The sequence below is a fragment of the Malania oleifera genome, chromosome 9 (assembly GCF_029873635.1).
Source record: "Malania oleifera isolate guangnan ecotype guangnan chromosome 9, ASM2987363v1, whole genome shotgun sequence".
Classification (NCBI taxonomy): Eukaryota; Viridiplantae; Streptophyta; class Magnoliopsida; order Santalales; family Ximeniaceae; genus Malania; species Malania oleifera.
The window spans coordinates 88,813,160-88,831,697 of NC_080425.1; the positions used below are offsets into that span (position 1 = coordinate 88,813,160).

The 18,538-nt window shown below is 37.6% G+C and overlaps 1 protein-coding gene across 2 annotated transcripts in view; it reads right to left on the bottom strand.

Moving 5' to 3' along the window:
• Positions 1–2,541: 2,541 nt before the first annotated feature.
• LOC131163616 (mediator of RNA polymerase II transcription subunit 15a-like) overlaps positions 2,542–18,538 on the bottom strand; it is a 113,624-nt gene continuing 97,627 nt past the window's right edge. The window contains exon 13 of one of the 2 annotated variants that reach the window (XM_058120228.1): positions 2,542–2,774. In XM_058120228.1, the coding sequence (XP_057976211.1) occupies positions 2,762–2,774 (13 nt within the window). In that variant the 3' untranslated portion in view covers positions 2,542–2,761. The remainder of the gene's footprint in view (positions 2,775–18,538) is intronic. The other variant, XM_058120230.1, reaches the window with a different exon arrangement.

Genomic DNA, 18,538 nt, shown 5'->3' on the forward strand with positions numbered 1-18,538 from the left:
AATGCTCTGGTATTATGCTTTATGGATGGATGTTTGGATTTTATGTTTATTGCTGCGTAGAATTCCGCTGTGTTGATAGGTATCCCCATTACCCACAGGTTCAGGTTGATCATTTTTATTTATTATGTTATATTATATTGAGGATCGTTACATTTGGTATCAGAGCCTAGGATACTAGGTTCTGTAGTCTCTAGAGTGCAGCAGTAACAATACTAGAGTATAGGATAAGGAAATTTGAGGTTTGGTTTTGTAGTCTAGATGTAGGACTTCCGTGGTGGTTTGTGTGATTTTCCTGGGGTAACGATTTCAGGAAAGTCATTGTAAACTATCGTCGGGTTGGGTATCTAGGCTGCAGGATTGAACCTTGAATTGAGATTAAGAGAGATGAGTTAATTAGGAGAATATACGATATGAGTTGAGTGACATGTATAGGTGATTACGCACCGAAATTGCATAATTGGACGTTTAACCCGAGCTTTACAGTTTATGTTTTTAATTAAATATCCAAAATTATCCAATATTTTAATAAAATGCCAAAATCATTATTCTTGAACTTTATTGCACTATTTATGAGAATTTGGTAATTTTTTGTCGCAGGAAAATTCCCGGGAACCAAAATCGACACCTGTTCGTATTTCGTGCATAACTTTTCCGTCCAAGCTCCGATTGAGACGATTCAAATTTTTGGAGAAAGAGAAAAGGATCATCTACAACTTTCATGTTTTGACTTTTGTGAGATACGGGCTCCAAAAGACCAGAATTTGCAACAAACAGAGAGTTAAAAAAATGAAAAAAATCAAGTTGCTGGGTTGCTTGGATCCGGGTCAGCTCCTATTGGGTCTTAGGGCACCGCCCCCTACCCTTTAAATTCCCTTCTTCTTCTCCCCTGTTTGGGGGAAGCAGCCCGTGGGGCGGCTCTCTTCTTCTTCTTCTTCTTCTTCTTCTTTTTCTTCGTTTTATTTTATTTCAATTTCTGCTTTGCTCTTCTCTTCCCTACTTTTCCCTTCTCCTCTTCTCCTTTCTCTTCTTGTTTTTCCCTTAGTTCTGTATTTGTTTTCTCTTATTATTCTTCCCTATTCTCTTCCCCAATCTTTCCCTACTCTTCTTCCTTAAATCCCTCTGCTCCCTGCCATCTTCATGCTCCAGCAGCTGCAACAATACCAGCACCACCACAGCCGCACTGCAGCCAGTCACTCTACTGGAACCCGAGACCACTGCAACCTGCCCCCTGTCCTCTCCGGCAGCCCCTGCACGACACCGGAAGAAACTCTCTGCTGCAACAGTTTCTTCAACCAAGAACACACAGCAGCAGCAGCCGCGGCTTCACCATACCAGCAGCAGTTCCTGTTCGCAGCAGCTCCACAAAACAGCAACTCCTTCCTGCTGTCCAAGCCACACACAGCAGCTGCATCTGCTGCCATGGCCCTCTCTCTCCCTCTCTCTCTCTCTCTCTCTTCTTTCCTCTGCTCTTTTCTTTCTTTTATTTTAAATTACAGCAGGATATTGTTTTTTTTCTTCTTCTTTATTTGGTTATTATTTAGAGTTTTGAAAAGATTATATGAATGAGTGTTAAAGTGATGTTAATTTATTTTAGTGAAGTTTAATTTTTACTTATCTATTTGGCTTTTAATTGATGTTATTGTTAAATTTGAAGAATTTAGATTAGTTTTGCTTAGAGCTCTTATTCAATTAAAGATTCGATTTTTATTAAGCGTGTGTGTGTTGGGTTTAGTTTCCACTGGGTGTTTTTAATTCCATGTTTTAGGTGACCATTTTTAAACTAACGCGTGTTAAGTTTCCTTGAGTAGGTTAAGGTTTCCATTAGTGTTTGTTAGTTCAATACATGTTAGTTTAGAATTTCAATTTACGTGTTATTTAATTCGTTAAAAGTGAAATTGAACAACTTTGAAAATCCTGAATCTGAACCGAGTTCAGTGCAATTTAATTTTGATTGGAAGAACGTTAAATCTGAGATTACACGCATTCCCTGAGGAGACGATCTAGCCCTTGGGCTTAGTATTACACGACAAAACTCCTATACTTGGGATAGCTTCCGAGCTGCTCATTTTTCGAGTGAGTCAATAGGAAGGGGTTTTGAGTTAAGTTATCATGTTTTTCAGGATGGACCTTGGTGGTAATAGTGCCCACGCCAGTGGAAGTGAGGGTGCTGGACCCTCAGGCGCTGCGGGTAGTGATTTAGATGCCGTTTTACGCAGCGTAGCCCAGCAAGTGATGGTAGAGATTGCCAGAAGTTCGAAGGAACATGGTGGTCCGTCTGTAGGCCACGGTAGTACGATCGAGAAATTTATAAAGATGAGTCCTCCAGCTTTCTCGGGAGGGACGGATCCTGCAGCCGCTAAGAATTGGGTGTAGGAGATGGAGAAAATGTCACGCCCTGAACCCGAAAATTAAACCTAGGGGTGAATTTAAGTAACCTAACCTGTCTCTGTATCGATTAAACATACATGATACCACATAAAAAGAGGGTCTGACCCCGTAGGGTGAACGGATGCCCTGCATACATACATACAAACGTCCATACTCATCAAAATACGCAGCGGAATATGGTCTTTCTTTACATAAACTGTACCATACCAGAGTCTATACCATAAAAGGAAATACATCCCTACGAATCCCATACATACTACGGGCGTCTACAAAAACCATCATGACAACCCGGTTACAAAAACTCGTACCTATCAGGCACTAGTAGTAGCTAAACAACACCCCTCGCTTCCGGATGCTAGGATGCTAATTTCGGTTACCCGAAGGACCTGAAAAAACATTTGTATATATATATTCGGGGTGAGAAACCTCTCAGTAAGGGAGAAAACAAGTTATATCAGTGTGTGGCATACCAGTGTCATTTTACATACTTCATAACACTTTACATACAATACAGTTAAAACAATTCGTACAGTTTCAAAACAATTCCATACATTTCCATACAGTTCCAGTATTTTCACAAAAACCCATTCCAGTTCATACGATACCCAAATACATACATACATACATACATACATATGGTCAGTGTCGTCACACTAGTTCGCAATTACACCAGGTCACCTCGTCTCACAGCGATTACATTGCTACATACGCAACTACGCTGCGACGATCAAGGCCCAATGGTGAATCCATTGCTACATACGCAACTACACAATGTCACCTAGTCTCATAGCGGTTACGTTTCTACACATGCAACTACGAAGATCTACGAATCAGGCCCAATAGTGAATCCAATGCTACATACGCAACTACACAAGGTCACCTAGTCTTACCTCGATTACATTGCCACGTGTCAAACTACGCTGTGTCGACCTAGGCCCACTGTGAATCCATTGCTACATACGGTGTATATCACACCTTCGGTGACCAGTCGAACCATACTAGTGATATTTCACACCCCGGATATAGAGCTGGCCACTTTCGCCACGGTAACTACCCGAAACCTGGCTATTTTACAAATCCCTGGAATCATTTTGGAACTCAGGATCCTATACATTTCAGAGTACGGTATTTAACTGCAACATAGCTGTTTCACAAATAACTGGAACAAAATACATTCATACACACATACCACACTTATTTGGTTTACGGCAAATCCTATCGTTTACAATTTCAAGTATACAGTTTATGGAAATATGGATTACGGTCATCTCAATAATACAATTTTAAAGCAAACAAACAGTTTTCCAAACAAACAAGAGATGATACCCGAAATCCCCAATTTTCTCGAAAATTGTAACCCGAAAATCCCATGTTTTTAGCCAATAGATTTCCCCAAATAAGTAGTCAAAACATACATACGATTGTAGCCTATGGGCTTACCGATCCTGATTTAAAAAATGAACTAATATAAGTAGAATCCCCTTACCTTAACCCGAATTCCAACCACGAACTCTACGGTCCTCAAAACTACGAACCGAGACTCCAAAACCTACAAACCACAGTACATAACATACTTACAATCCGTACTACTATATATATACCGAATTAGAAATGAAAACCGAGCCTTACCTCGATTTTGGCCTGAAACCCGAAATCCTTCGAAACGAGATTCTGATCCAGTAGAAACGTAGAGAATTCTTTACTGATCCTTGTAGTAATTGTGGATTTGTGAATCCGGTGACAAACGACGAAGGAATCAAAGAGAGAGAGATAGAGAGAATATCCAAAACTTAGCAATGAAGAAACCCAAAATATCCTTTTATAGACCTTTGACCCGAGGGATTTCGTCGACGAAAAGGTGTCTTCATCGACGAAAAATCTGGCATTTCGTCGAGAAATCGGAGGCCTCGTTGACGAAGTCTGATATTTCCCATTTTCCACCTCTCAGCTTTTCTTCGTCGACGAACCTCTGAATTTTGTCGACGAAAATCCTACTACCTTCGTCGACGAATTCTGGCTTCGTCGACGAAGCCTGCAAAATTTCCATTTTACCCCTTTTTTACATAAAAATTCACATATCACGGTTCGGGTTCTTACAGAAAATATTTGCAGTGCTGCAGTATTCAGAGGAGCAGAAGGTGTTGTTTGCCACCTGTAAATTGGCTAGAGAGGTCGAGAGATGGTGGTCGGTGGTGAGATTATTAGAGCAGCAGAGGACTGTACCTGTAGAGATGACGTGAGATTGGTTTAAAGAAATATTCTTTGATAGGTATTTCTAGCCTCGTCTAGGGAGGCTAAGATTGAGTAGTTCTTGAATCTGAAACAGGGATAGCTATCAGTGCAGTAGTACGCTACGAGGTTTATCGAGCTATCTCGCTTCGCCCCGTACATCATTCCAGATGAGGCTAAGAAGGTACGATAGTTTGAAAGAGGCCTGAGGAGAGAAATTTATAAGCAGGTATCAATTTTGAAGTTGCAGGATTTTGTTGAGCTAGTGGATAGAGCCACTATAGCAGAGATTGGAGAGCGGTTGGAGGCGGAGGAGTAGAGACAGAAGAAGAGATCCAACCCTTCTGGTTCCCAGTAGGGAGTCGGCCGTGCCGCGTGGAAGAGAGGTGGCTATTATAGAGACCGGAGACAAGAGACCGGGTATCGCGGTTTCCAGGGTGTGCAGCCATCTCCAGCTTGCCCATCTTGTGGGAAGAGACACTTAGGGGAGTGTCGTGTCGGGCAAGGTGTCTTTTACAGGTGCGGGGAGTCAGGACATATGATGAGGGAGTGTCCGACACAGACTGGTACAACTCCTGCTCCTAGACCTGCACGAGAAGGTTACCAGGCACCACGAGGAGGCCAGCAGAGGAATACGGCCCCAGCTAGAGTTTTCACTTTGACGTCGAGTGACGCTGAGGCGGCCGGCGACGTGGTGACAGGTACTGTTAATATATTTTCGTTTAAAGTTATTACACTTTTTGATTATGGTGCCACACATTCATTTGTGTCATTAGAGTGTGTTAAATTATGTGGGGTAGAAACGCAATCATTAGATGTCGAGCTATTAGTAGCTATACCGATCGGGTCAACGGTGAGATGCAGTAGGGTACTCTGTGGTTGTCCAGTTGATGTTTAGGGGAAGATTTTATCTGCCGATTTGGTGGTATTAGATATGCACGGGTTTGACATTATTTTCGGCATGGATTGGCTAGCGGCTAATTCTACTATTATAGATTGCCGTGCTAAAGAAGTGATATTCAGACCTCCAGGGAAACCAAAATTTAGATTTACAGGGTCACGAGTGTAGTCTTTACCTCAGATAGTCTCAACTATTTAGGCGAGGAGGCTGCTTCAGAATGGCTGTCTGGGATTCGTGGCTTTTGTGAAGGAAATGTCAGAAAATGAATTGAAGCTTATTAATACGCCTGTGGTAAAGAAATTTACAGATGTATTTCCAGATGAATTACCAGGTTTGCTGCCTGATCGTGAAGTAGATTTTTCCATTGATCTACTTCCAAGTACAGCGCCTATCTCTAAAGCTCCGTACCAAATGGCGCCGGCAGAGTTGGTGGAATTGAAAGACCAGTTACAAGATTTGCTTGATAAAGATTTCATACGACCTAGTGTATCACCGTGGGGAGCTTCAGTGCTATTTGTAAAGAAGAATGATGGGTCTATGAGGATGTGCATAGATTACAGAGAGATTAATAAAGTGACTATCAAGAACAAGTATCCTCTACCCTGTATAGACGACTTGTTTGATCAGCTCCAGGGTACACGGGTGTATTCAAAGATCCATCTCAGATCAGGTTACCATCAGGTGAAAGTGAGGGCAGAAGATGTATCGAAGACGGCTTTCAAGACCAGATATAGGCATTATAAGTTTCTTGTTATGCTATTTGGTCTGACGAATGCTCCTGCGGTATTTATGGACTTAATGAATAGAGTCTTCCACCAATACCTAGACCAATTTGTTGTTGTTTTTATTGATGATGTACTGGTCTATTTGAGGAGCTATGAGGAGCATGAGATACATTTAAGGCGGGTTTTACAAATGCTTAGGGAGAAGAAGCTGTATGCAAAATTCAGTAAATGTGAGTTTTGGCTCGAGAAAGTTGTGTTTTTAAGGCATGTCATTTCAGGAGACGAAATTTCTATAGATCCTACTAAGATTGAGGCGATAGTGAATTGGACTAGACCAAGGAACGTCCAGGAGATTAGGAGTTTCTTGGGTTTAGCTGGATATTACCGTCATTGTTGAGGGGTTCTCAGTTTTATCAAGGCCTCTGACACGATTAACAAAGAAGAATGCCAGATTTAAGTGGGACGACAGCTGTGAGCAGAGTTTTCAGGAGCTGAAGCGGAGATTAGTCACAGCGCCGGTATTGATCATCTCATCTGGGGGTGAGGAGTACACTATTTACAGTGATGCGTCTTTGAAGGGACTTGACTGTGTGTTGATGTAGAATGGCAGGGTAGTGGCGTATGCATCTAGACAGTTGAAAGAATATGAAAAGAACTACCCTACCCACGATCTTGAGTTGGCTGCAGTGGTACACACGTTGAAAATTTGGAGGCATTATCTGTACGGTGAGCAGTGTGAGATCTTTTCTGACCACAAAAGCTTAAAGTATTTCTTCATGCAGAAGGAACTGAATATGAGGCAGAGAGGGTGGTTGGAACTGATTAAAGATTTTGATTGTACTATCAATTACCACCTAGGGAAAGCAAACGTGGTAGCTGATGCACTGAGCAGGAAGTCTGGAGTATCAGCATTGACAGCTATGGAGATCCAGCGTCCGATCATGATGGATCTAGAGAGACTCGACATTGAATTGATAGAGAATAATACTCTAGTATGTATCGCCAACCTAGTGGTACAGCCTACTTTGCAGGAAAGAATTAAAGCTGCCCAGAATGAAGATCCAGAATTGGTAGAGGTGATGGATAGAGTGCAGAGTGGTTAGGGAGAGGAATTCCGCATCTCAGATGATGGAGCTTTACAGTTCCGTTCCAAATTGTGTGTTCCTGCAGATGCTAACATTAGGAGGACGATTTTAGAGGAGGCTCACAAATCCTTGTATACAGTTCATCCCGGCAGTACGAAAATGTACAGGGATCTGTGAGAGTTTTACTGGTGGAGTGGAATGAAGAGAGAGATTGCTGAATATGTCGCCCAGTGCTTGACATGCCAGAAGATCAAAGCTGAGTACTAGAGGCCGCCAGGCTAGTTGCAGGCGTTGTTTATCCCAGAGTGGAAGTGGGATCATATTTCCATGGACTTTGTTTCAGGGCTGCTGTCGACATCGCATGATCAGAATGCGATTTGGGTGATAGTAGATCGTTTGACTAAGTCTGCCCATTTTCTCCCTATCAAGATTAGCTATTCCCTTAGCCGTTTAGCGGAAATTTACATTCAGGAGATAGTTCATTCTCATGGGGTGCCTGTATCTATTGTGTTAGATCGAGACCCGCGATTCACGTCACGATTTTGGAGGAGCTTACAAGAGGCTCTGGGGTCTCAGTTATCGTTTAATACGACATTCCATCCTTAGTCAGACGGACAGACTGAGAGGACAATACAGATACTAGAAGATATGCTCCATGCATGTGTACTAGATTATGGGGGTAGCTGGACTCAGTTGATGCCACTGGTAGAGTTCGCATATAATAACAGTTACTAGTCCAGTATTGGCATGACACCGTTTGAGGCACTGTACGGTAGGAGATGTCGATCTCCTTTGTTTTGGGATGAAGTGGGTGAGCGGCAAGTAGTGGGACCAGAGCTAGTACAGCAGGCATACGATAAGGTTCGGCTTATTAGGGAAAGAATTAGTGCAGCTCAGAGCCAACAGAAGAATTATGCCGATAATCGCCGCAGGAACTTAGAGTTTGATGTGGGTAATCACATATTTTTGAAAATAGCTCTGATGAAAGGGGTTATGCGATTCGGGAATAAGGGTAAACTTAGTCCTAGGTTTATTGGTCCATTTGAGATTCTAGATAAAGTGGGACCAGTAGCCTACAGACTAGCTTTGCCACCTGTGTTATCCAAAATTCACGATGTATTCCACGTATCGATGTTGAGGAAATACGTTCCAGATCCTTCTCATATCATCAGTTATGATGAATTGGAGCTTAGTGATTCACTAGGGTATGAGGGGGTACTAGTACAGATTCTGGATAGGAAAATACAGGAGTTATGTAATAAGAAGATTCCTTGGGTAAAAGTTTTGTGGAGGAATCATGCGGTAGAAGAGGCTTCCTAGGAGTCGAAGGAGCAGATGAGACAGAGATATCCGCAATTATTTCAAGAAGTTTAAATGTAATTAGAAAATATGAGTAAATATGTAGTTTTCTTTTGCAAGTACATGTAATGTTTTAGTTAGTATGTGATCTTTTAGTTTTGGGGGAAATTTATTTGGTATATGTAATCTCCCAAGACTTGAGTTGTAACCACGGTATTCCTCCGCCATAAGTGAGGGTAAGTAATAAAACGAGTAGACCATTTTGCCTGAGGGATGATAAATTATATGAATAGTAAATTTTGAGGTCGAAATTTTTATAAGGAGGGGAGGATGTAATGACTCGAATTTAAAATGGAATTTAAATGATAAAAAGAAAGGGAAAGGGAAATAGGAACAGTAGGAAGCTGCCAAGTTTTGTCGACGAACACAGGGTTTCGTTGATGAAGGCTTTAAGAATTTCGTCGACGAACATAGGGCTTCGTTGACGAGAAAATACCGAGAGGGGGAAATGAGCCGACTGAATTTCGTCAACGAAATTATCAAAGAATTCGTCGACGAAGGTCGAGCTTGTCGACGAATTCCGCTGTCTATATATATGAAAAATCCAATTTTTATTTCATTTGCAAGCTTCCTCTCCATTCTCTCTCTCTCTCTCTCATCATTTCTGGGCCAGTTTTACACTGGATCGACGATCCGAAGTCACCATGACGCTCCTAGGAAGTTCTCTCCAAATCAGCCGAAGCGGATCGCTGGTGAAAGTTAGTTGGAAATCATCCCTGAGTTGAGGTAAGATTTTTTAAACCAAATTTGGTCTTGTGGTACTTGTAGGAAATGATGTACGTATGAAAATACTGAAGTTTAATACTGGAAATTTTTAGTTTCAGGGTATTGATCAGGAAGTCCTACGGGGGTCAGGTTAGGATATTTTAGGGGCTTTCTCAGTAGTCAGGTAAGGGAATAAACTAAAGCAGTTATTTTCCATGCAAGTTATTATTAATTATGAGCACATTTTTTTTTTAGAAAAATATATGCTTTATTTGTTTATCACATATGAAATGTATGTTGGAAAATACTGCTATTATGATTAAAAGGTATATGTATGTATAAGATGCTAGAAATGATGATTTTAGAATATGAGGTATGACTTTAAACGGCACATGTGTGACATGAATATTATTTTACGTGAAGTGAATCATGATATGAATGGTTTTACGAACAAAACATATTTTCAGGTATTATGAAAAAAATGAGTTATGTTGTGATGATTTTGACGAATATATGATAAATGATTTATTTTCAGAGCATATATACCTGAAACAATGTTGGCGTGAGGCCATATATTTTATGTTATTGGCACGAGGCCGTATTTATGTTTTGGTGCGAGGCCATATTTATGTTATAGGCACGAGGCCGTATTTATGTTTTGGCGCGAGGCCATATTTACGTTATCAGCACAAGACCGTATTTATATTTTGGCGTGAGGCCATATTTATGATTTCGGCGTGAGGCCGTATTTATGAAAATGATCGGCACGAGGCTGCTATTATATCATGTATTATATGTTATCACAACCAGGATGTTAGTTTAGTTCAGCTCAGGAGCTCGGTACCATAGCTATATTGTAGATCAGATATCTAGGTTAGATTAGTGCTAACCATCCCACGAGGGGATGAGAGATGGATAGTCGATGTGGCTTTCAGTAGAGTGCGGATGTCCACCTGACAGTCCGGACTAGGGTACGGCGGGCCCATCGTACTTATAGACATATTTGATTCGGTAGTGGTCGGCCAACCATTGTCGGGTCCGGCCTTTGGGCTGCACAACCCGTTATGGGGGGTAATACATGACATTAGCTAGTTATTCATCCTGAGTATGTTTTCAGTACTATTACAATTATGACAGATGTTTTATGTATGTTATGATTTATTAACAAATGTGAAAGCACATGATTATCTAGTATGATATGATGAATATTTGTTGAGTTATGAAATGTATTGTATAAGCATAACTGCCTTAAATGTTCATGTTGCCACACAGCTGTATTTAGTTTATTTTCCCTTACTGAGAAGTGTCTCACCCCTAAACTTAATTAATTTTTTAGGGGCCCCTGAGAGACCGGCCGGTCAAGGCCGCCGTTGAGATAGTGAGGTTACCCTGTGAGGAGGGTAAGATTTTGTAATAAGGTTAGAGTTATTTTATGTTTGACCTTAGAGATATTTTGATGTATATGGGAATATATAGAAGTACAATTTTTATAAAGTTATAGAATGCTCTGGTATTATGCTTTATGGATGGATGTTTGGATTTTATATTTACTGCTGCGTAGAATTTCGCTATGTTGACAGGTATCCCCGTTACCCACGGGTTCGGGTTGATCATTTTTATTTATTATGTTATATTATATTAGGGGTCGTTACACGAGAAGAGCTGCTCGGAACAAAATTTCCAAGAGGAGTTGCTCGAAAGCATCTCTCGACAAGAGCTGGTCATAATAAAGTACCCCAAGAGGAGCTGCTCGACAGGATTCCTCGAGAAGAGCTAGTTGGAACAAAGTTCCCCAAAAAGAGTTGCTCAGAGGAATTTCTTGAGAAGAGCTGGTCGGAACAAAGTTCCCCAAGAAAAGCTGCTCGAAAAAATTACTCAAGAAGAGCTATTCGTAACAAAGTTTCCCAACAGGAGCTGCTCGGCAAAATTTCTCAAGAAGAGCTGGTCGGAACAAAGTTTCCCAAGAGGAGCTGCTCAAAAAAATTCCTTGAGAAGAGCTGTTCGAAACAAAGTTCCCCAAGAAGCTGCTCAGAAGTTTACCTCGAGAAGAGCTGAGGAGCTGCTCGGAAGAAATCCACAAGGAGAGCTGCTCGGGGTAAACACTTGCGAGAGCCAGCTCGAAGTGATCGGTTCGGCAAAGCCCATGCATCTCAAAATCAGCCGAAATTGGCTCTGCATCGGCTCGGATAAGCCGTCTCCCTCCAATCTGGCTCTTTCTTTTCTTGTTTGTTTGCAAAGAATTATTTTCTCTTTGAGAGTTATTTTCCGCCTCCAGATCAAAGGAACTTAAAATATATTTTTTGTTTTTATGCATCACATCAAACAAGGGAAGATACCAAAAATCATTCTTCACAAAATGAATATTGCAATATTCTAAATTCTTTTAGTGTTGACATCCATGAGAGGTCAAGCCTAAATACTTGCCCTGTTTTATAACAGATAAAGTGACCAGGGAGTGTTTTAAATAGCATGGTCATTTTTCACAAAAGAGAGGAGACAAATCTGCAACAAGAAGGTCTATGGAATCAACTTGCTAAGTCCCTATTTTGAAGTACTTAAAAAAAGTGCTTATAATACTTATCATTTAAAATAAACACTTTTACAGGAAAAAAAAAAAATGCATTTGGTTTGCAATGGGATAAACACCGGTGCAATAAGTTCTTTTCTAGAATCATTTTTTTAAAAAATAAACAATTTAAGCAAATTTTGAAAATTTTATGATAACTTTTTGGCCACTCATAAGTGACACCATTCATAATAATAAAATTTAGTAACTATTTTATAATTTAAAAAATACATTAAAAGATAATCATATGTTATTTTATTATGTATTATAATATATTATTATTAATGAAATATAATTCAAATTTGGAATGAAGAAAAAAACCATCTTTTAATTTACATTAATTTTAAATAATTAAAATAATAATTTAATTAAATAATATTATATAATTTTAGTTAATAGAAAATATTTAAATTTGAATAAGAAAATTAATATAATTTTCAGTTAAATTTTTAATTAAAAAATTTATATTTTTATTTAAATTATATTTAAAAACATAAATAAGTTATTATAATCCAATTATGTATTGAACAAGAACTATTTATTAGTTTAAATTAATATTAAATAAATTAAAATTATAAATTTAATTTATAATATTATTTTTATCATAATTTAATATGATAGCTATATGTTATAAATATACATTAATTCTAAGATTATTTTTAATTAAAAATAATAACCTTATATTATTTTTAATAGAAAATATTTAAATTTTAATTATATATGATTAAAATCATTATTAAGGTAATTGTTAACTAAAAATAATAATTTTTTTTAAATTTAAAATATGAACCCTATAATAAAAGTATGCATCCATATACCATTTATTTTTAACATAACCAAACATCATTTACAATAATTCAATACTTTTTCAATCCAACACTTATTAAATTCAGCACTTTTTTCTAAAAAACACTTCTACATCAGCTGTTCCAAACGATCCCTAAATAAATCAACATGCATCAAAGAAGGAAAATAATACAAATTCAGCCAAACAAATCATGATACAAATATTAGTAGCAATAGAAACATATAAATTATCTAAGAAAAATCTAATTTCATTTCTCGTCAACAATATTTACATGTTCTCAAAAAAATAATGCAGTTTGGTGCACAACAAAATAATAGTAGTTATATCGATTATTTGATAAAATTCTAATGCCATAGATGCTGCCCCTTAAATAGAAGCTGCCTAATCCGCCCTACGATCACGGAATTTCAAAACATATTTTGGCATACAGTGAAGATGCTTTCAAATACAGCAATGCACTGATGCAAAATAGTGATTCCACTGAATTTGCAACTCTCACAAATTAATTTTAAAATTTTAAAATATTAATTTAATTAATAATATTACTTTAGCATAAATTAATATGATAATCATATGTTATAAATATAAATTAGAACAAGATTATTTTTAATCAAAAAATAAGATTATATTATTTTTAATTTAATAAAAATATTTAAATATTAATTAAAAATGAGGGTTAAATAATTATTAATTAAATTTTTAATTAAAATTAATCGTATACTATTTTATTATGCACTATAACCTATTAAAATTAATCATATACTATTTTATTATGCACTATAACCTATTAAAATTTTGTCCTAGAGTATACTAAATTCATCACAATAAAATTTGCTCCAAGAGTCTCGGGTTCGGCACCAATTTTGGGGGTGGGGATTTAGAGGTAGTTAGGACCAAAGTAGCTTTGTGATTATGATCAATAAACTTTATTCAATGAAGGTGATGAGAAGTCTATATATGATATGTCTTGCACTTATTATTTTCTTTTCTTTTTTTAAAACTCAAGCTATTCTTCCCTTAAAAAAAGGAATTAAAATAATAAAGAGTTAGACATAAGCTTTTCTTGTGAAAATTAGTACGGTAAAGGCACATTAAGAATTTATAATCTCACAGATCATCAATAGAAATAAAGAATTTTATGTTGACATTGAAGGTTCTAAAATGAAATGCAACTAGTGTCAAAAATAAACTAAAATTAATAACCAACAACTATTAAATCCACTAATTTTTCTATCAATCCAATCTACAAAAGCATAAAAAATATATAAAATGTTCGAAAATATAATAAAAGACTAACTATTTCCTTATTCGTGTATACTGTTAGGTTTAAGTTCATATTTCAAATTTTTTTTTTATAGATTTATTCGATTTATTGAAAAAACACGCAACATATTAATTTTTTTTTTTTTTTGAAAAAGTTAAGTTAGGGAAAATAGGTTTTAATATCCATATAATAGTCATGTTAGATTTATTCTTTTCATGTGCTATTTCAGTATAAAAAATATTGTGGATTTTTAACAAGTATTTGTAGTTGGTAACTTAATTCAGAACAAAAATTACTTACATTTGATGAAGGGTAAAACTTGAAAGTGTTAGATCAAAAAACAAAATCACAAGTTCAAATCAAAGGAACAGTCTCTCCATAAAGCTACATACATAATATATTTTTATTAAATCCTGATTTGTAGTGTGAGAACGTCAAGCATATTATAATGTTTTAGGTAAGGGAGCTACAAATGGCACCAATGAAGGGACTATACAAGGAAGGAAAAAAGGCAATTGCGTGAGATGTTGGAGTATCGATTTTTTTGGGCTTTAGGCTAGTAACAAAGTAACTTCGTTGGTAAGTTTGTTGTATCAATTGATAACCCTAGTTATATTTTTGACCTTTTTTTTTTTTTTTTTCACACTTAGACCTTGTGAATCAGAAACGGATCCATCAAATAATATCTGCATTTTATTTATTAAATTATTTTTATTTTGGTTTAAAGATTTAAATATTATCTACACATACTTAACTATTTGGATAGTTATTTTAGGTGACAATTGAGAAATACATGTGTTCTTATATTACAATGTGGGCAACAACCCGCATGTTCGCTATATTTATCAACATGTCAAAAAAGGATATTGTTATGAGTTTTTGTTTATTGTGTGGTTCGTACACTTTGGATTTTCATAAACAAAAAAGAAAGAAAAACATAAGGGGGGCAGCACAACAGGGACTCGTCGACGAGTGCCCTATCCTCGTCAATGAGTAGATCTCGAGAGCAGAGAAATCTCAGTCAAGGGCTCGTTGACGAATCTCCTGTTCTTGTCGATGAAGAGATACCGAGACTCATAAAATCTCATAATTAAAGAATCGTCGATGAGAGGATAGTCTAGTCGACCAATGGGGTTCATTGGTTATCCACTATTCTCGTTGACGAGTGTGCTTGGGCTACGAGAAGAAATTTAAATTTTGAATTTGAACGTTGTGGTGGTTGGGTAATCAGAGGGAAACCTCCGAGGGACTGTTATATATGTCATTCTGGGTGTATATTGACATAGAGAGTGATCATTTGATATGTGTATTGTGTGCTTTGACATTTTTTTAGTGAAATTCTTGTGTCATTACTTTTGTCGATGTAGGTTTTGCCGAACCACATAAATCTTGTTGTTGTGCTTGTTGTTTCTTGTTTACAGGTTATGTTTGATTTACTTTTTGTTTGATTAATTCCATTGTGCATCCTATATCCGATAATTATTATAACAAATTAGCATTAGAGAGATTGTTGTCACGGCGTCGGGATCATCTTCTGCAAGATTTGACATTGTCAAATTCGATGGAACCAGAAATTTTGGTTTATGACAAAGGAGAGTCAAGGATATTCTTGTGTAACAAGGAATGACTAAGGCTTTACTTGACAATTAACCGGAAGGAATGGATGAGGCAACATGGGTAGATTTGAAAGCAAAGACCGCTTCTACAATACGCTTGTGTTTGGCTGACGAAGTGCTCTATCGTATGATGGAAGAGGATTCTCCAGCGGCTATTTGGAGAAAGTTAGAAAGTCGGTACATGTCCAAATCTCTCAACAATAAATTTTTTTAAGCAGCGTCTTTATTGGTTTAAGATGGTTGAAGGACAAAACTTAGATCAACATATTAATGCCTTCAATCAAATCACCAGTGATTTGATGAGAGTTGGTGTTAAGTTTGACGAGGATGATAAAACTTTGATGTTGTTGAACCCATTGTCATCGACTCATACCTATGAAAATCTTGTGACCACACTTACATGGGAAAAAAAAACTCTTGATCTAGAAGAAGTAACAAGTGTTTTGCTAAATTTTCATCAAAGATTGAAAATATGTGATGAAGGAGAAGGACTTGTGGTAAAAGGTAATAATGAGCGAGACTAAGGAAAATCCAAACATGGATCAAGTCAGAAATCCCGTAATCAATCCAAGAAGAAGAAAGAAATTCGGTGTTATAAATGCGGTAAAAAGGGGCATGTGAAACTGGAGTGTCCGAATTGAAAGAAAGAAAATTTTGAAAAACATGAGGGTACTTCAAAATCTGCAAATGTAGTTCAAGAAGGATATTCAACGTGTAGTGATAGTGATGTTTTATTTGTTTCAGCGGGGTCGGATAATCTAACAGACTCTTGGATACTTGACTCAGCATGTTATTATCACATGACTCCAAACAAGGAGTGATTTAACACTTACAAGTTAATAAATTATGGATCAGTTCTTATGGGTAGTGATGCTTCTTGCAAGATCATTGACATAGGAAATGTAAAGATAAAAATGTTTAATGGTGCTGTGAGAACTTTGTGTAATATAAGACATATACCAGAGTTGATGAAGAGTTTGAAATCACTCGGTACTTTGGATTGTAATGACTTTAATTACAAATCCAAAGGCGGAGTTCTGAAGGTTTGGAAAGGAAATATGATGGTGATGAAAGGGCAAAAGCTGGATGAGAATATCTACACATAATAGGGAACTACTTTTGTAGGTGAAATTGCAGTCGTAGATGCTGAATCAGATGATACCGTCTTGTGGCATATGCGTCTTGGGCACATAGGGGAACACGACGTGAAGGAACTACACAAGAGGAAACTCTTGAAGGACTTGAAATCATGTAAGCTGGAATTTTACAGGATTTGTGTTCTTGGAAAACAGAATAGGACAAAGTTCGGATTTGCTATACACAAGACAAAGGGTATTCTTAATATGTGCATTCAGATGTTTGGGATTCAGTTACAGTTGCATCAAAGGGTGGACATGTGTATTATGTGAGTTTTATTGATGATTACTCATGGAAGGTTTGGGCATACTTCATGCGTCACAAATTACATACGTTTGCCACGTTCAAGATTTGGAAGGCTGAAGTGGAAAACCAGATGGGGAGGAGAATCAAATACTTGAGGTCAAACAATGGGACCGAGTACGCTAATTCTCGATTTATGGAGTTTTGTACTGAGCATGGTATTAAGAGACACTTTATAGTTCGCCGGACACCTCAGCAAAATGGTGTGGCGAAAAGGATGAATCATACTTTTACTCAAAGGGCTCGGCATCTCATATTAAATGTAGGGCTACCGAAAAACTTCTAGGCCGAGACATTTGGTATGACTTGTTTTCTGGTAAACCGATCACCAAGGGCATCACTAGAGGGTAAAGTGGCAGAATAGTTATGAATAGGAAATGCTGTAGACTACTCCGAATTGAAAGTATTCGGGTATCTAGCCTATGTTCACGTGTCTAGTGAGGAAAGGTCTAACCTTGACCCAAAGTCTCGTTGTTGCATCTTTTTGAGATATCCAGAGGGTGTAAAGGGGTACAGGATTTGGGACCCAATAGCAACAAAGTGGTGATCAGCAAGGATGTAGTCTTTGATGAAAAGTCTATGGTGAAGCGTACTCAAGAATGTGATGAACAGAAACAGGAGCTAGAAAGTTGGGGCAGTAATAAAAATATTGTGCAGGTGGAGTTGGAAGCTTAGGGCAACAGAAATGATCATGGTCCTATGGTTGTAGGAAGCTCTAGCTCAGGAAACCAGCAAGTTGACGACCTTCCTATACCGAGATCCAGACAAACTATCAGACCTCCACCAAGGTATAGATTTGAAGAATTAGTGTCTTATGCTTTCCTTACTAGTTGCAATGATCCAACTACATTTCAAGAGGTAGTGCACGGCCATGAGAAAGGTAGATGGATGAAAGCAATGATTGAAGAGATGGAGTCACTACGTAAAAATCAAACTTGAGATTTGGTAGAACTTCCAGATGGGAATAGACCGATAGGTTGCAAATGGGTATATAGGAATAAGGAGGCGATTTCAGAAAAGGAAGGATAGAAATTCAAAGCATGGTTGGTGGCAAAAGGATACAAAAGAAGGGGATAGATTATGATGAAATCTTTTCTCCAGTAATCCGACATACTTTTATCATAATTGTGTTGGAGTTGGTAGCCCATTATGATCTTCATTTGGAACAAATGAATGTGAAGACGACGTTTTTTCATGGTGACTTAGAGGAAAAAATCTACATGACACAGCTAGAGGGTTTCATTGAACCGGGGAAAGAAAATTTAGTTTGCAGGTTAAAGAAATCTCTTTTTGGGCTGAAACAATCTCCAAGGCAATGATATAAACGGTTCAATTCTTACATGATCAAGATTGACTACAAAAGGTGTGAGTATGACTGCTGCGTATATGTAAACAAGCTTGAGGATGGTTCTCTTATTTTCTTATTATTGTACATCGATGACATGTTGATAG